The sequence below is a fragment of the Tribolium madens genome, unplaced genomic scaffold, assembly GCF_015345945.1.
Source record: "Tribolium madens isolate multiple individuals breed KSU strain unplaced genomic scaffold, Tmad_KSU_1.1 Scaffold_19;HRSCAF=116;Tcas5.2_LG9, whole genome shotgun sequence".
Taxonomy (NCBI): Eukaryota; Metazoa; Arthropoda; class Insecta; order Coleoptera; family Tenebrionidae; genus Tribolium; species Tribolium madens.
The window spans coordinates 5260802-5281602 of NW_025400983.1; the positions used below are offsets into that span (position 1 = coordinate 5260802).

Consider the following 20801-nt stretch of genomic DNA (forward strand, 5'->3'; position numbering starts at 1 on the left):
AAAAATTGACACTTACCACAAAATAGCATTTGTAAAAAAACTTAATGTGAAATATTTATTACCATATCAAATCATTTTAACAAAATTATAAAAATGCTGTGTTTCATATGAAATACAAAATGCAATAATTCTAGTACACTAATAATAAAATGTATTTTGAGATATACCTATTTCCTTTCGCAACTCATTTGTTTTCTACTTTTATTTCAATAGATCTTTTTTTCTTCTCCACCATTTCCTCTTTATTCTTTTAGCTTCTTTTTCTCTACACATCTGTTGACTTTTAATTTTTAATTTTAGTTTTCTCTTTTAATAACCTTGCCATTTTCTCGTTTTTTTTTATTATTGTCTAAGCTTTTACATTTTTTTTTTCTTCAAAACAATTTCTTCAACTTTCTTCTTATCCTCCAGTCATCATTAGTAACTAGAGACAGTTTTTCTTTGACTTTTTTCCTTATATTTTCTTCTGTTTGACTAAAGATTAGTAACTACACACGGTGTTCTTTTCTTTTTTTAATTTTTTTTGTTTTGTTACTAACTAAATTAGTCTTCGTATGCCAATGGAGTAGTTTTTTCGTATCTTTAAGATCCTCAAAATTGTTTTCATGTTTGGAAGGACTTTGTGCAATATCTACAGGGTATTAAAAAAAGATTGTAAAATATTTAAGGAGGTAATAGTATGGATAAAATAAACAAAAAAGTCTTAATAAACATGAGTCCGCAAAGTAACGGTTTTAGAGATATCGAATGTGAAAATTTTAAAATTCGTACTAGAACCTCCTCTCTTTTGTTTCTTTTGACTGCAAATAAATGTTTCCAAAAACGCATAATTTTCGATATCTCCGAAACCGTTACTTTGTGGACCTGTTTATTAAGACTTTTTTGTTTCAATCTTTTTAAACACCCTGCGTAGTTCAACTTTTGTATTGTATTTTAATTTGTTTAACACATTTGTAATAATCGACATATTAGAAACGATTCTCAGAGTTTCGATTGGTAAAACATAAATGAAAATATTATTTTCCCAGGTTTTTATATCGAGTTAAAACTCGATCTTTCGAGGAAAAACTAGGTATAAGTATCCGCGATAGCCAAGTTTAGTTTTGACTAAGTAGAACTAGAACTGTAATAATTTTTAAAGACTTTAAATAATTTTTATACTTAACTCATTTATTTTTTTAATTTCATTTCAATAAACCTTTTTTCTCCCCAAAATTTCTTCTTTTTAAGCTTCTTTTTCCTTAAACATCTGTTGACGCTTTAGCATACGTCCTTTTTCTCCTTTACAAAAATTTCTTTACTCAATGCTTTTTTCATTGCTTTAAGTTTCCTCTTCTTCTCTTCTCGCTTGTCTTATTTCAGCCAAATCCAGTCATCTTCTGTAAATACAAAGGGCTTTTCTTCTTTTTTACATTTCTTTACTTCTGTTTGACTAAAGAATCCTTTGTATGCCAATAGAACAGTTTTTTCATATCTTCAGCAACATCCTCAGGAATGTTTGTGATATTTGAGAGGATTTTATGTAATATCTCTTAATATTTGTAATCATTTTTACATATTTGTAATTGGCGAATTGGAAACTGTTTTTGAAGTTTCAGACGTTCAGAAGTAAAACAGAAGTTGAAATAATATTTTAGCGGTTTTTTATCAAGGTATTTTAAAAAATATTTTGAGTAAATACGATTACCTAGACTAAATAGTAGTTACTATATCCTTTAGCAACTCCTTTCTTATTCCAATAGTTTTTTCTTTTCCAAGATTTCTACTTCCTTTTTCATTTATCTTTGTTTGTCTTTAAACATTGTTGACACTTTTTTTTCAATTTCCGATTTTCTTTTTAACGATTTTTCCATTTTCTTAAGCTGAATCTTATTTTTCTCATCTTTGTTTAACTGTCTCCATTTTTATCTTTTTTTTCAATTTCCGATTTTCTTTTTTAACGATTTTTCCATTTTCGTAAGCTGAATCTTATTTTTGTCATCTTTTTTTAACTGTCTCCATTTTTATCTTTTTTTTCAAAGCAATTTCTTCAGTCATCATTAGTGTTTTTTTACATTTCTTTTCTTCTGTTTGACTAAAGGCCAAGGAAGTAGCTTTTTCATATTCTCACCAATATCCTCGGGAAAGTTTGTAATATTTGAAAGGATTTTGTGCAATATCTACACCACTATTAATATTGATAATTTAGTAATCATCGTACCAAAAACGACTTAGTTTCGATTGGTAATATATTTTAAAAGAAATTCGCAATAAATCTAGTGGATGCTGCAGGAAATATTTCAAATTCCGCTTATAGTTGTTTTATAGATGACCCATGGGGATTTAAATGCCCGGAATAAGCACCGTCAGCAATTACGCATGCTAAGAAGATGACGAATCTCTGACACATGTGCTTTGTCATTGTACGGCACTTTTGTGAACAAGAAGATCCGTGATGGGGGACTTATGGTTTATTCTCCTATTCAGTTACAGCAACACTGCATCTGGGAAGCTCCTCAACTTTATCGCTGGTTGGCTTGGGAACTGACAGGCGAGGGAGGTTGCTGCTACAATAGATGCCAACTACCAGAAGCAGTGGCCGCCTTTCACTCCAGAATATTTCATTCAAGATCATTATTTAGACTGATTCGAATCAGTCTTTGAAAAGACTTAATTAATTAATTTTCTTTTTTCAATATCCACTATTTTTAAATCTAATGTTAGAGTTATTTTTAAAAATACTAGTATCTGTCGTGTTATACTAACCCGATTTAAAGTTACTCATAAATATTGTAATTTCAGATTAAAAACACGCACGAAAAACGAGTTCTGATACAATGTGGTTCACAAATAGAAATAATTATGTTTCTTTTCTCAAACAAAATAGGGTGTTTTTTCAGAATCCATAATCTTGAAAAATTATAATCACAATAATCGCGCTCATCTTTTAACGTTTTGATTGCAATTATTCAATCCAATTCGATACAGATTATGGTTCACCGGCGTTCCACAAGGGTCATTCACAATCGCAACGGTGTAAACTAAAAGCTCTCACTTAAATTATCATTTGATCAGGAATTGCACAAAACGTGAGAATCGATAAATTGGAGAAATTCATCCTAATTTGAGAAAACACTGATTAGTGGTCACGTAATTTACGAATGTCATGCTATTATTAATTATTTTTATGTTTATATAATTTCGGAAAATATCACTCAATGACGTCTTTTTAAAGATTTTAAATGTCATTACTCGTTTTAAAAATAAAATTTCGCTATAAACGCCACACGTGTGGTTGACTTATTGAAAGGTAAATGTTTTTCCTGACTGATATGTAGGTAATAGTTATTTTTGCAATATTGCAACAACTATTCACTTTCTGTACACTTGAACTTACGTTGGTGGCTTCTAACCTACATAATAAGTAGGTTTTCCGAATGAGATTTGTGCCTGCAACGGCACAATGTGAGGCAATTAATACCAAATGTATTTCTACAATAGATACGTATTTACTTAAGTAGCATGTTAAGAAGCCTTATCTACTTTTTAATGATAATAGATTGATCCTGTTACGTGGGGAAGCACAACGACCTCTTGAGGACTCATCACCAACCGATATGAAACAAAAACGAAATTGTCAACGGTAATATCCAAGATACGGTACCTTTAAACAATATTTTCACTTCAGTTTCTTTGTTTCTTTAATTGTGCTATTATAAATATTCAAATTTCCTTTAAATTATGGTAATCATCTCTAGCGAAATTGGAATTAGTTGGAAACAGAAACGAAGAAGGTTGGCATCCCACAAAAGCAGAGTTTTCGTTTTGTGTAAATCAGTTTACAAAAGAACGAACATAAGGAAGCAATCAAAAGAAGGTGTAATTACAAGACATACATAATTCCTGGTTAAATGTGAAAAGAAGGCAACACGCAAGAAGTCGGATGAATATGGTAAGAGATGTAATTTCTAGGAGACTTTCAAAAACGACGACTACATTTGGTGTGTGTATACAAGCGATTATGGAATATCCTCGTGATTTTCACATAATTTTTAACCACACCCAGAAACGTTTCCTGCAAAAGGCTTTATTATGTTTACAGTTAGTGGAACAATTCGCTATTCGCTTCAATTCGCTCGTTCGCCCTCTAAATACTGTAATCATGTTGCAAACAGTTCATATTTCAGTTCGTGGGTTGCATTTTCGGCCAACACATTGTTGTATATTAATATGATTGCACACGCCTCATCTTCCACCCAACAATGAAGGATTTATGTGATTGTGAACAATACCAATTTCCTCGACGGCAGACATAGACCCAACAAGGATGCGTTCACCTTGGTTTCGTGCCGGTTTTCAAACTTCATGTCACGGAGACGCTCGGTGTATAATTTGGAAACCGGCGAGAGGGCGCACTGACCCGTTCGATATAGCATCCCCGGGTATCGAACCCAAGCCCATTGCGCACCCCTACTAGTAGAGAAGATTTTCTAATATAACACAAGCCCCCGCAGATTGATAACCCCAAAATAAAGAATTGTTAAGATGAAGGACGATGTTTCATTAAAAATCACACGATTTTAGTACCCAGAAACATTGAAAAACAATAAATCATCGCTAATTTAACTGGAAACGTGATTAGCAGACTTTTCGGGGATTTTGAAACACCAAATGATCTGTTTTTTATGCAATTCAGCGTACTTATATGCATTTTTCCTGTTAAACACCCACCTGCGGTGTATCAGATTTTTTATAATGGAACTCCCGAATTTGCGGATTTATAAATTGTATGTATGTTCCCCCAAATTACAGTATCTCAAACAAAAAACATAAGGTAATGCTAGTTTTTATGATTTGAACTATAAAGTATGTATTTTATACTAAGTATATGAAATAAAGTTTTTTATAAAAACGAAAGAGAGTCCGAATTGTATGGTTTACGAATTACTAAAGCACAGAATCAGAAATAGATTTACATTTTCAGTTTTTACCACACAAATTACTGTCCAACAAATTTTTACTTTTCTCCCTTCCTTTGACAGTGTTTTCTGTGGTGTTGAATTTCAAAACGATTTTAATTTTTATGTAAGGATATTTGAATATTTTTTTTACTTTCTCATGCTTAACCAAAATTGAAAATCGTCTTTTTCCATCGGTCTTAATTTTCGACCTTTTTCCACATACCATGTTACAAAAATTTCGTCTATCTGGAGTTCTAGGCGCTTATCCATTCTGCGGAAAAACATGCCACATAATTTATAGGAGTATTTATTTTCGAGTATCAAGAAGTCAAATTTCAGTTGTAATATAAAAATTTTGAACTGAAAATCAACTTTAATTTTTGAAAAAGTGGTCTTTCATAGTGTTATACATGAGATATTGAGGCAATTATACCTATATATGAACAGAAAATAGAATTTATAAGCTTGTAATACGTAGGTATGTTATTTCTGTTTTTTTTTTAAGTCTCGTCATCACAAAAAATCAAATTTTCGCAAAATGGTACTTGAAAAACGTGATTATACAAAAAAAGACCGACAAGAGCAAATAGATTTTATAAAATCAGTTGCGACCACCTACTTTTGACTTTTTTTTTAACCAAAAAATGCTAATTGTCAATACAAAGAAAAATGTTTCAGAACTTCAACAGCAATTTCCGAAAAATTCCTCCTAGTAAAATTAAAACGGTTTTTAAATTCGCATTCAGCACCCTAAAAACATGAAAAACATATCATTTATAAAAATTAAGATAAGAAAAAATTTTGAAAATTATTAATATTATAATAAAAAAAAAATGTTTACAACAATTTTCTCAAAATCTTCAATAAAATTTAAAACTAAACATTCACATTAAAGACTCCAAGAAATAAAAAACCTTTCCTTTGTAAAGAAAAAATGTGTTTATTATTGATAAAATAAAAAAAATAAGTAGAAAAAGAAAAAAAAATTCAACTCTAAGCCTTTCTAACTATTACTCGTAGTTAACATAAATTTTCGTTTCCCACTCAGTTATCTAAAACTCTTACTTATTCAAAAAATGATAAATGAAAAAGTTGTTGCTCTTAATGAGTTGCACTCGAGGTTAATTAATGTACTTATTTATGTTACTCGGTGTATAAATTAATAACACTTAAACTTTTTCAAGTATCAACAAATTTAATGTAAATTTTATACTTTTAGTAGTTTTGAATGTTTCCATTATATTTTTTGGTGTAAAAAAGATATTCAATTCATTAATTAATCTTTGGGTTTGGGAAAAAATTGAACACAAATTGAAAAAAAAAAACGATTGATGGTCATTTTCTTGCTCAACTCAGATGAACAATTATAGAAAAACTCAATCAACGCAAAACCAAACTGGCGAAAAATCCCGAATCGCCTTTCACTGAATTTTTTAACAATTACTCAATAGTTTTGGTAGTCGCACAAAATTTCGTGATTTCACAACTGTTTTATGAATCAAAGTTCGTCTACACCACAGATAAAAAGTCGCCTCTACCGATATTGATCAAAAGTTGAAACCAGCGCTTTGTTCAATCAATTGATCTAAATTAGCGATGCATTTAAGAGCTGAAAATCCACTCAACGCTTGGATAAAAATTTGTCCTCTTTTGGCTGACCTTTCCGTTTTCGTCCCTGTCAAAGGATAACGTGAACACGTGTCTACGCCAGGAACTCGGACTTTTCTCAGCGAATAACTTTGAATATGAAATTAGTTTTGCATAGTATCGCGTACGTGTTCCATGACTCGCGGAATAACTCGAGATTATGCTTTTCTGACTCGGATGTGGATATTAAAAGTGTATAATTATATTCTAGACCGGCTCGGAGATGTTTGCGTTCAGCGACCTTAACGTCTTTGCTCGACCAATGCCACCAGGTCTTTTTGTTGTACACAACGACGTAAACCTGGAAAGCACGATCGATATCTGCGATAATAAAAAAAATTGGGGTTGCTGCAGAGGGGCGACCAGACTCCGGCATAAAGGAGCAAGGGTTGCTACCCCCGAAACTAATCGTCACTACCAACGCCAGATAGCTGCTCGGAGAGTTCATTTTAAGTGCGATAAATGCGTCGGAAATACTGTTCTTTGAAATTATCAATTATTCACTAGTACATCACACTCTTGGACCAAAGACAAATCACCAACTTTTATTCCAAAATTCAATTTAAAACATTTAAAAATCTTGTATAAAACTTTAAGAGCTTAGAAATTTTAAGAATTGAAAAACACAATTTTAAAATGATAAAGCAAGATTAAAACAATAGTAGCTATTTGATAACAAATCTTGTGAGGAACAAACAATTTTTTACTGGCTTCTTCTATTTTACATCGATTTTGGGTGCTTTAATGGTCATTTTAATCATAATTTGGGAAAGTATTTTGAATTTTTTGATCAATTCTCATTTTTTTTCATGTCAGTTATTAAATGTTACACTTATTTATTTATAATTTTGCTAAATTAATAATAACTAATAATACCGTAAAATGAGGTTACTTTGACACGTTATGGGGCTACTAATTTTGTTTCATTTTCGCTATAGGTACTACGAAATTATGTTTATTTTATTTTATGCCATATAAAAGCCGTAACATACCAAAAAATTACTTATTTATTTTTTTAATAGAATATATATTTTACATTTTGTGTTTAATGAGTTCAATAAAGTTTATTTACATCATATAAATATTAGATATTTTTAGTTCTAAGGTGTCAAAGTGCCACTCATGAAAGGAACTGTCAAAGTAGCCCCAAAGTCGGGGTTTCTTTGACACCAAATTTTCTATATTTTTTTTGAAAAACTATGAACTTGAGACAAAATTTCATTTGTTTGTTAAAGCAGAAGGATCAATTGTTCTGATGCTATTTTTTTCAAGAAAATATTGCAACAAATAAAAAAGTTACATTAACAAAACCTCTCAAACTATGTCGAAGTTTTACGGTACATTATTGTCATTATTTGCCAATTAACAAAATTTGCCCTGTTTTATAGAAAAAAAAAATTCAACGAGAAAAAAATATTTGAAATCTGTTTTTTTCGCGAAAAGCAATTTAAAAAAAATCGTGCCAAAAGAAAATAATAAAATGCCAACAATTTACTGACCAAAATGAAAAGAAAAATTTGACAAACATTTAAAACAGAAAGTTTATTCAAAAATTAGTCATTCTTCACAACTGATTCCAAAACACCCAACTAAACAAAAAGTTAATGAAGTCTTTGCTAATAAAATCGAATTAGGCTATCTGAAGTATTCATTGTTATCGACAACATGGATGAATGTTTCTTCGTGACAAGTCGTCGATACAGCTTTTCGTGTCGGTGTAATGATGATGTCATTTTCATTATTCAGGATCAAATGTTCTTTCATCAACATTTATTTCAGTTTCAGTTGTAATAACGTTCCACTGTCGTCAGTAATATTAAAAACTGAAAAAGTATTACAATTACTTTTTAAACAAAAACAGCAAAAAAGAGAAAGTATCCTAAAAAAGTGCTTTTTAACATTTTCCAGACTTCAAACAAATTCCTTCGGTGCGGAAAATCGCCAACTTTACGCTAGTTGTAAATTAATCAACACACTCTAAACCGTTTAAACCAACTATTTAAGCCATCGAAGTTTAGTATCAACAGAAGTAAGGCGTGGGAATAGTTTTTGGGATTTTTCTTTTTGGGTGTTCCAAATTGTTCCAGTGGTTTATGTCACTCTTGCAAAAATTGTTACGCTTTCGCAAAAACTCATTGCGATTAATGCGAGAAAAGTTGCGTGAGATTGTTTATAGATACCTACATAGAGTTTTTTCTCTAATGCCGGAAGCTATGCACCAGTTAAATATTTATAGGCAACGGCGACATATGCTGTTTCTTGGCTTATCAAAGATATTGCTAACGGAATTCCACTCGATTAATCCGAGTTTTAACCAAAAAATCGGCGGTAATGTAACAGTATTTGGATTATTACCGGTAACTTGAACCTTTATGACGAAAAAGAAACAGACTGGAGACTTCCTTGCTCTAACTGTTACTAGTCTCGAACCCATGGGATGCAGAATATAATAATTTACGACTGTCTCACCTCTCGAACGGTTCAAAATTTTTATAAGAAAGAAATCACCTGTTGAATTAAAAATGCGCCCCGATTGCGGAACCATTATAAAGGTCAGTAATTAACCTTGGCCCTAAAACGCCAACAATGGGAATCCACGAGGAAAGTATAAAAATAAAAGTAGAACCGCCGAGTTAAAACTGTAACCATTGAGGCAATCGTATGTTGTGTCATAAGTCAAAGTGTGCCAGTAGGTCACCTGCCACATCTTCCTTACTCGTGTGGAAATTATAACAGCATTTTTTTCTGCTTACAATTTTACGCAAAATTCTTGCTCTTAGATAAACAAAAAACCGCTGAATTCGGCTAAAGCCATCGCAAAACCGATTAATTAGCAGCTTGATGCCAATTGGTGTCCGTGTTCTACAATTTCTGCCTTAATTTATGTAGCAATTAGCTACTGCTTAGCATTTAAAACGAAAGCGGAAAAACGTGGTATTACACGAAACGACCCAAATTCCGTAATGATGCACACATAAAAGCCCCACATATACAAAATCACTGTCGCTATGCATTCAACAATCGTCAATAATTAACTTGTTGATTCGCCAAACCTGCACCTATTGAACACATATGGGAAAAACCGTTGAACAGTGAAAAAGCCAACAAAAAATCAGTTATTCAAACGAGATACTACATGTGTAAAAAAGTCCCCTAATTGTAGCATTTATCAGGGAACATTACGATCATCAACCCCTTCCCTTCCTCATCAAGTAGCATCGATCCAGGACACCCCAATGACGTCACGGAACCGGCGTCGCAAAGCTCTACACTTTCAAAACTTCGCTCTTTAATTATACAACAAAGTGATCGGAATTGCAATTTTTCCCAACGATTATTACGAAATTGTTCTAATTAAAAGGGGAAGCTGACCAACGAGATTTAAATGCGTTTTGGACGGCATCTGCAGCGTCATTATTTATACTGCAGACAAAGGCGGAAGCTCAGTGACTACTGAGCATCCACAACGCAGTATCGAACTGAGTATTGTGCCATGAGGGGTGGCGTCGACCACCCTAGGGGAAATTACCAATCAAGAAATAATATTCTAACATTATGTTCAATCAAACGACTAAAAATTGAAAATAAACTTAATTTAACAATACATTTTAATAAATGTGAGCTAAATTCTGTGAAAAATTGTGGTGTAGTTCTACAAAATACTGGTTTATGTGTACACTTCCAGACAAAACAATTTTTTATTCACATTTTGTGTAGTTTTGAGACAATAATAGATTATTTCAAAGAAAAAAATACAAGAAATAAAACCCTTTATAGTTGTCATTTTTATTTATTAATTTTAACCGTTTAATACACTCGTTTGTTTAATAAAAAATATAACAAGTTCACAAAAAATGCCAAATGTCAATACAGCAAAAAAAAATCAGAACTTCACCAATTTCCGAAAAGTTGTTCGAAGTAATATTAATGCGGTTTTCAAAATCGCATCCAGCACTCAAAACAGCACAAAAACATACCCTTTATAAAAATTTAAATAAAGAAAAACCTTGAAAATTAATATTATAATAAAAAAATGTGTACAATTACAATTTTCTCAAAAATCCTCCAATAAAATTTAAAAATAAAAATTCACATTAAGAACCCCAAAAACATAAAACACCTTTTTTTTTAAAGAAAAATTTTGAATATTGTTAAATTAAAAAAAAACGCTAAGTAGAAAAAGGTGTCGTGCTCAAAAATACTGGTTTATGTATCCACCTCCACACAACACAATTTTTTTTATTCACACTTTGTGTAGTTTTGAGAAAATAAGAGCTAATTTGAAAAAAAAAACAAGAAATAAAACTCTCTATGGTTGTCATTTTCATTTATTAATTTTAACCGCTTAATACACTCGTTTTTTTTAATAGAACAAGTTCACAAAATTTTTTGGACCAAAAAATGCTAAAGAAAATCAGAACTTCAACAATTTCCGAAAAGTTGCTCCAAATAATATTAATGCGGTTTTTAAATTTGCATTCAGCACTCCAAAAACATAGAAAACATTCCCTTTATAAAAATTTAAATAAAGAAATATCTCAAAAATTAATATGTAATAAAAAATGTATAAACTACAATTTTCTCAAAATTCCTCTAATAAAATTTAAAACTAAAAATTCGCATGAAGGACTCCAAAAACATAAAAATACCTACTTTTTCTTAAAAAAAAAAAATTGATAATTAAAATAAAAAAAAAAAACGTAGAAAAAGGTGTCGTGCTCAAAAATACTGGTTTATGTGTCCACTTCCTTGTGTGACACCATTTTTTATTCACACTGTAGTTTTGAGAAAATAAGAGCTTATTTGAAAAAAACAAGAAACAAAAACGCTTTATGGCTATCATTTATTTTCATTTATTAATTTTAACAATTTAATACACTCGTTCTTTTTATAAAAAAATAAACAAATTCAAAAAAATTGAAACAAAATGACCAAGACCCTTCCCATTCAACTGATGTTTGGTATTTAATGCTTCGCTTATCACCTGACGTATCAAATTGGTATTTCGTGATTTAAAATATAATTTATAATTCAAACATTGTCGTTAAGAACATTGCAAGATACAAGAAACAATAATATTCAGTATTTTATCTGTAACATAAACTTCATTTTTAATTTCAAAATTACATCATGAGATGGATTTTTCATTAATAATGTTCTCTATTTAGTTGTGTTTTAAATAAAACATAATGGGTAAAACGATACGAATTGTAGTAAAGCAGATTTTATGGAAAAGTTCGCTTTTATTACTACTTGGCAGAAACAGAAGTATTGCATTTAATAGCTCGAGATTGAAGTCACAAAAAATAGATTTATGTCTCAGTTTGTATAGAATAAACAAAGTACTTCATTATTTACTGCAAACTTTTATAGTGACATTGTAACAGTTTTTAATCTTTATTCTACTTTCTTCTTAAATAATCCGTTTGGTGCTTCAACACATTGCGTTGTGATGCAACCAAACCAGTCCTAATTGCCAATAAACGCAATAATTAACTGAAGATAAAAACCTTCGGGTACCACGAGTCAAACTAAAAAAATACCAGCGACCCCTATAACCATCTTGTATCCGTGCTGGTAACAAGTTTTCACCAATTAAGATACTATATACCATGGTACTATTTCTTCGCGTGCTTTGGTCATCTCACGTCTCGAACCCATTCCCATCAAGCAGATGTGGAACCACCTGCCCGAAAACAACAGCTGGCTGCGCCCGTACGCGCCCTCAGCGTTCTTTTTTCTCTTCCTCCAAGCCCACCAGATCACTTTTTAACAACTCCATGCACATGCTGTACATGCTTGTTACCAACAATTAATTGAATTTATTAGCACAGTTTTCCGTTAAAGCAAAAACGGGGGCCTTTTGAGGGCGTTCAGCAGGTGAAATGTCTAGCTTCAAGCACTTGTTTTTCAGAGAACCGGCCGCTAGTTCAACTTCTTTGTCCTGAACCTGATCTAAAATCTACCTGGATGGGATTGTGGGTAACTAGTCAAATATTTTCTGCAAAACCGACCGTACAAACAGGATTATATGGTCGTCGTTGAAGAAAAAAAGCCCAAGACGAGATGCTATTGGACAGTATCGTCGTCTAATTCAAGGACATCACGACGAGTCTACATCATAAAAACGCCACTTGCAAGATTTGCAAAAAAATTCATGTACCATATCTTGCGCTTATTATCTGCTTCACTCGTAAATGATTTTGTCCTTTTACACCTTCGATCTATTGAGATTTTTGATCCCACACGAAGGAAGGAGTTTCCGGTGATCAGTTTTCACCCCAGTGAAAATCATAACCGAGTTACTCTCACGCTCAACCAAGATTATTAATACTTGATGGGAAATAAGTGTTTATAGTTTAATTGATCGTGTCATTTGGTTTTGATGGGTGGGCGAGATTTCCTCACAACGTGTAATTACTTCCAATAGAGGTTTTTGCTATATTTGATTAAATCAGCTTATGCTGAATAATGCCATCATCTGTAATTAACTTTGCTAATGCTTCAAAAATAACCACGAGATATAAATGGAATGACAAAGTGCATAATAACCACAAGAACGGTTTATTTTGCGATTTATTTCAACGAAAAGGATGATCCTTTCATGGCAGACACTTATTTTCCATTGGTGAGTGAAACTTGTAAAAACAAACATTTGATTTTCACTTTTTTTCCGTTTTAACTTTGAGAAAATAGCATTAAGTCGCTTTTTGAAAACAGGTCTAAAATTCTTACAATTTCTGGTGAATAAGACAATTCGTGTGATTAATGGTCTGTTTTTTTTTTAATGGAAATGCCAAACAGTCTTAACGTTGGCACTAGTAAATTCATCCATGGTAATTTTAATAAAGGCAATTGGCAGTTCCGGTTTTTTGAATTTATTTGAAAACAATGTCATTAAACGTCAACACAAAAAATCGTCTAAGAAAATTTAGAGACGAAACACCAAAAAAAGAACTGCTAACAGTTTTTCGAAATTTGAAAACGAATAATTCGCAAGCAGGAATTTAGAAAAAGGGCCCGTTAAAATGTAGACGCAATTTGTAATGCAGGTTTGCTAAACTAAACATTCTTAATTTTTCTTATTTGACAAGAATACAAAATAAACATAAATGAGAAAGAACCTAGGAAAGAACGCAATTAAATTAGTGTCTTGTGCATCGTTTTTGAGGAAAAAGTTGAAAAAGTAACAATTTTGAAACTAAAGTTGAAGAAGAATTTATAAAATGCATCATTTCAATAAATTTCACAAAATTTATTGCCAATCATTATAATACCTACTTGTATCTTTTGCTAAATATCTTTTTTTTGTATATACATCCTTTTTCTTCAAAGTTTTTGTAGCAAGAACCTCATTTTCCTTCACAACATTGTACTTACTTACCGTGTGTTTCTATCAAAATTATTAGCACGGAATTCTGTCTTTATACCTTAGATAATGATGTCTGTCCTCAGGTATTCAATTATAGTGCTTTCAAAGAGCAAACAGACACACAAGATTCATAAAACTCAAAATTTTGACAACATCTCAATTTGAACACATAACCATATTTTTTTAACAAAATTTCTAGGGACAAAAACAAAGAGCAAACAAAATTTGTGGCTATGGAGACAAGCTGCTACCAATTTTTTTCACCAAAATTTTGACTTAATAATTTCCATTTAAAAAAAACTGACTTTACCTAGACACTCCTTAGAAAACGTAACATTGCATAAACCTGAACCTTCTCGCGTACTTTCATCCCGTTTCCAAATCGATAATTACTTCGTAATTCCCTTAGAGGGAACGACTTTACCTACTTTGGAATTAAAAACTTGAACTCGGAGGCCTAAAGGCAGCTTAAGCAAAATTTATAATTCATGACATTTACAGTCGACTGCTTTATAAGTCTGATCAGTGGAGTCATTTTCTAAGCTACCATGCAACAAAGGCCTTTAGATCACTTTATTGAGGGTATTACGATAAAGCAAAATTTATTACTACTTACTCAACTCCAAATGACTTAAGGTTTTGGTCAGTTTATTAATCTTTCAAAAGTATGAGTAACGATAATTGCGTTTGGCAAAAGTACACAAAATACCACATTGTCAAATAAATTTTGAAAATGTGAGGAGGCTCATTTAGCGAACCCGGAATAACAACAAAATGAAAAATCTTGGCCCTAAATTCTGTTGGTTCTGAAACAACAACGTTCAAGGTTCGGTACATAATTACGGTTAGTAATAGTGTCCTAAATTTTAACGAATCTGCTTGAAGTTTACCGAAACTTGCTTAAATTGCAATTAAGAGTTGAATGTTCATCATAGTTATTCGCTGCCGAATTTGAACCGTGACTAATTCCAAAACCACTGGCGTATCCTGTTCTGCACAAATTCCTGAAACGATTTCCTCTGAGAACTGGTCATCTTGATCGAATAAAACAAGCCTCGACTTTCTATTTCCTTATCGCAGTCATAAAAATATCTAGTGACGATTTCGGCTTAAAATTTGAAGGTATTGTTTAAAAACTAAGGCCATCGACCCACGCAACAGCGAGAGACAAAGTGGTTTTATTTTTGGTCTGTCTTTGTTCGTATAACCAAATATTTATAGTTCTGCACGAAGATAAAGACTGTCCTTTATCAACCACACGCTAAGGTAAAGTTTTGATTCACGGACACGCTCCTCGATTGAAAGAAAACTCGAACTATTTCAAGAGCTAAATTTTGATTGGGCTCGGAATACGCGGCGCCGCTGTTTAAAATGCAAACAAGAAGCTAATGACCCTATCCTCCGGTCATGACGATTTACATCTACTATTTAAATATCTAATCGACTATCCGAGTTTGTTAAATTTTTGATCAAGATTAAACTTGTTGCACATTAATAACAATGCGATTGAATTTTTAAACTTCGTGGACTACTTAAGAAACAATGAACATTTGGGTCGTATTGTGTGTGCTCCTTACCGAAAAAGAAATTTGCAATTCCCTTCGAAACACGTGGATTTGGAAAAGTAACATCTGCACCTTGTCATGGACAAGGTGAGGAGGATTCTACCAAACGCGTCACTATTAACCTCGCGTTATTATGAAGTCTATATTTACATTTCTCGTTTCAAATAACAGTTTCATCACCAAAAAATGGTACATGGTACCTGACGTGTGAATCCATTAGCCTTGTATTTCCACTAAATTATCAGAAATTTATAAAAGGAAGTTTCTAGATTATGCTATAATTTAGTATGTGGAAAATGAGCAAGTGATCATAAACATACCACAATTTTTGAATCATTGTATATCGGTAAAGACAGGTGATGGAATTATTGCAAACAATTTTGTTTACTTCAAAACATTCGAAAGATAGCACACATCGTTGCATGCACGTGGATTAATTACAATAGGGAATTCGTAAATTAAGTTAAAAATAGTGCACTTATTAATCAATTTAATAATTTCGATAAAAACTATAAGACGTCACAATTTGATTATCATTCATAAAACTTATCGCACGCTCTCATTGATTATCTGAATGGCTGCAGATAATTTAATTAGTTTATTCAAAGTGCTGAAGTCGCTTCTACGAAAAATGTACACGGATTTACTCGTATATTTCGAAAGGTTGAACGTAAAAATTAATATTTTTAATTACTGCAATAGTAATGTGGAAATAGCTTTTGTTTTACGTTATTTTTTATCTATTACGTCTAAAATTACCCACAGTGGGATGGACTCGTGTAGCATATAATCAAAATAATTTGGCAACTTTGTCGTGACTTTTGCAAATCGTCGCTTTCATTGTTGCAGCGAGAGTGAAAAATACTTCTACGAACAAGATACACTTTTCATTCCAAACTCTCGAAAAACCATTTTATTTTAAGTTATATTCTTTTAGAGTGTTGTATACCTTGTGAGTCAAATTATACCCGCACCCTCAATACACCTCTTACTAATTCCAAAAAAATTCGCAGCAATTTCTTCTATACATATCCTCAAATTTTTGTACCAATTTTTTTCTCTTAAAAAATATTTTATAAAATCAAGCTAATGCGAATGCCTGATAAGAAGTCAAAAAGGCAGAATATTGCTAAATGAAATAAATTCTCACATTATACATACCAGGTGAATAAAAAGTATGGAACCAAACATTTTATGCTTAAATTATTTATTTTTTGAAAAAACTAATTGATGAGTGATAAAGTACTATAAAAATGTGATGATTTAACAAGAATAAAATTTTTCGAAATTTCCTTTTGTTTTTGAGTTCTACAAAAAAAAATATTTTTTTAAATGGCAACCCACTATGAAATCATTTTTCTCATAAATGCTATACTCTAAGGATTACAACTATCCGCTTTAAATTTAATTTTTTCAAAAAAATTTTTACACATAAATTGCAAATTTTGACAAAAAAATCGCATAACTCAAAAACAAAATAAAATTTCGTTCTGAAAATACAATCAAGTTTTTTATATTACTTTAATTTATATTAATTATTATTTTCCGGAAGCAAATGATTAAAAATAAAACCGCTTGGTTCCATACTTTATATTCACCTGTATGTATGTGAGCCAAGTTTTATCCGCACTTCTAAAAGACCTCTTACAAAAAAACTGAATTTTTAAAGAGATATCCTAGTAATTTCATCTAGGAATATCCTCAAATTCTTGTACGAATTTTTCCTTCTCAATTTTTTCCAAAACTAATAGAAAATTGCTTGCTTATTGATATAAATTTTTACAGCATTGTTTTAGAATTCTTATGAAATGAAACCAAACGTCAGTGATCATCAGAAATATAAAAAAAATAACATTCAATATTTTTTTAATGAAACGAAATTTTGATCTTCAGTCGGGAAACAAGTAATTTACGGACCACATTTTCATAATATGGCAAAATTAAAAGCTTAAAGTTGTCTATTCTTCCAAGGAGAATAAATCAGGAGAAATAAATTGAAAACGTCGTCGTACATATTGTTTTATTACTTATTTAAATGATATTTTGTTTTTCATTTATCGCAATTAACGTTGGTAATTTTTATTTTTACCACTAAATATTACCAAATAAAAAACTATGAAGTTCTGCACAAGAATTAGTGAGCAATAAAACAAAACAGACTAAAATTTGATCTGCACAGTCGTAAAAACAGAATTACGGACTAGATAATCAAAATCTGGAAAAATTGAGTTTTTAAGGTTGTCATATTGATACCTTTTATAATTGGCATAGATGCAAATATTTATTAAAAGACATAAAATTAAACATACGATTGACATTTTGTTTTGTAGTCATTTTTATCACTAAAATTTATAAAATATAAAATGCCAACATTACAAAAATCGTATTTCTAGAAGGCAAATAGTTGTTTTCACGCCAATACCTGCACATGAATTACGAATACGTGATTTTTCTCGAAACCAAAAGTTTTGGTATTAAAAACTATACTTTCGTTACATTCACTGCTTTTCCAAAGAATAAAATTCATTGTATTTTTATCTTTGTGTAAAGGATCGTTTACAATTAATTAAGTAAAAAATTAATTAACTCTACGTGTGCATTTACTGAAAGCCGTTGTAAAATTTCACGCTTTTTACGCTTTTAACCTTTTAGAATCCTCACAATATTAATAGGGTAGACCAAGTTATTATAATACTTGAAAAATAATTCGAAACGTGTGACTTTTTGCTCACCTTGAGACTTATTTACTAAAAACACTTTGTCTTCAATTTAATTTCCATAGTCACGTGTTGTGAAAAATGTCAATTTGCGTCGCTCCGGATCGTACCAATTAGGATTTTTTTGGTATAATTAATGTAGTTTGTCTGCCGGCCCCTCCCCGCAGAGGGGCGCGTTCTCATGGCAATTCGTTAAAAAATCTCTTTGAGTGTGTCTCGTCGCCCCCTCTGCATCCACCCTCAGACTGGCGGCACCCCAACTGTATAACAAAGAGCTTTGGGACTTACCAAACGACTCCGAAAGCTCCGTATCCGATCGGTCGGTCCGGTTGGACTTGTTCCTGGGTGTGTGCCGGGGCCGCGGCATGTTGGGGATGGTAATAGGGCTGCGCCGCATGCAGGCCCCCTTGCTGCCCTCCGGCGGTGGGGCCGGCGGTACCCTGCATCAGACTCATGGATACAGACATGGACACCCTTGAGTGGCGGCTGGGGCCCACCACAGCCATCAAATATTGCACCAGTTCGACGCTTTTTTTTCCCACCCGGTATACTCCTCAGTCACCACCGCGGTCGACGGGTTTAAAAATGCCTTTTGATTACTTGTTATCCTTGCAGTGCGGAAAATGTCGACTTACTACTACACACTAGTTTCATTACGAGTCACTGGACGAATTACGAGTGAACTTGGTGGTAAAATGCTAATTTCGAGTCCTTGTAAAGAGAACTTGTAATTAAATTAAATTTCACCGTCATGTTAATGCACCACTCCGCACTTTGATTATTTTTTCAACGGAAAACAAACGCGACAATGTAAAGTAATTTTCGAGGATTTGGTTGAAAATAAGATTTGGGCAAATAAAAATAAGGAAATAAGTTGTAAATTTGTGACACACAATGCACAACTTTCACAACCGTTCGATGCGAACTGAAATTCTACTCAACATGGCTGCAACGAGTCCAAACATTTGCGACCCCACTACTTCTCCTACAGTCTGCGCAGGACTGGACTTGGGGAACAGCTGACTACAGCTGGACTACGGTCATGAAAAATTACACAGCTAGATTACAAACAATTACATCAATTTTTTTTACGTGAATTTTACTGTATTTGCACCAATTATTCCGCCAGACTACAAATAAACCACAAACACTAAAGTTTATCTCAAACTGGAATTTGTCAATAGTAGATTATGGAAAAAAGGTCACATTGACAGTGTTTTCTGTTTTCTCATAAAACACAAAGTGCAAAAATATTATTCTACCAACTGCAAATACACACAACGAAATGTCAATATCCATTATCTATTTATAACACTCTTATAGTGCAAAAGAGCAGATTAGAAGTTTCTATTATATCCAATAAATTACGTTCTGTAGCGTAAAGAATGAGTGTAACTTTGAATTTTATGGTTTTTGTGCCATTAATGAATAAACTATTTAAATTTATAAAAGTTTGCTTAACTAGAATACATGAATTGTACAAAGCTAGATATTTTAGTAGCTATATACAATTTTAATAGCTGTAACTGTAGCTATTGCTGCCAGTGGCGGCTCGTCGTCTTTTCTGATGAGGAAACAGACCTTTTTTATATAAAATAAAAATATTTATGTCTATTTACACATGCCATATACCTACTTGACTTAAAAATGATTATCTGCTTTCGTCGTGACTCTTGACAGCAAAAAAAATATTAATATTGATAATTTTTTTTAATTTTTTTGTGGATATATGTATTTTGTTTATGCAGGAGATGTAATTTACAAAATTATTTTATTTTTTACTTCTTTTTTCACTATCTGTCCCTGACGAGTCGCCACTGATCCTAGTAATTCGTCATCATACTAAAAGCTTGTCCAAGTCTTTTTACATAAATTTTATAAAACAAACATTGCAAAAATATGGAAGAGTAGAAAATGTTGAATTTTATAAAAATTCGATGATTTTGATTCGTAACCTCACACTCCTCACAGTAGCATGAACCTTCTAAAGTTGTGAATTTTGTTAACTCTTTCTCATCTCATTAATTATTTTATAATTCATTTATAAATTTTTACCAAACATTAATCAAATAAATAGATGGACTGCAAAATATAATAAATGATCACTCCTTGAAAAACATCATTTTTATTATTATCTATTATAATAGATTAGTTAGTAAGTAGCGAAAATGTATTGTATTTCAGAATAAGTTTATAAAATCTTGAAACTCATTTATTATAAGTCGATTTTATTAATAAGTGTAATAAGTAACTCGTGAGGTTTCTATAAATATTGCGATACTTTATTTTTTGTTTGTCTGTTGGTCCAGTTGTAACACAAATTTTTCTTTTACATTAAAATTATAATTTTGTAAAGTTCTTCACCTCAAAAAACGCAGTTGCACGTCACAGATATATACTCATACAACCAAACCAAAAATTAAACTACAGCTTCTTTTTTACAACAAAAATAACCTAAAGAAATTTTTATTTAAAAACTAAGAACCTTGTATGTAGGCCTTATTTTACTATACATACTTATGTAATAATATTCACTGAGAAACTGACAAAACTAAGTATA

General features: G+C 31.7%; 1 protein-coding gene across 1 annotated transcript in view; it reads right to left on the minus strand.

Annotated features, from left to right (window-relative positions):
• Positions 1-19534, minus strand: part of LOC123015869 (serine/threonine-protein kinase NLK) — a 42090-nt gene extending 22556 nt beyond the window's left edge. The window contains 1 exon segment of the mRNA XM_044415902.1: positions 18530-19534. Coding sequence (XP_044271837.1) covers positions 18530-18747 — 218 coding nt within the window. The 5' untranslated portion in view covers positions 18748-19534.
• Between the last annotated feature and the right edge of the window lie 1267 nt (positions 19535-20801).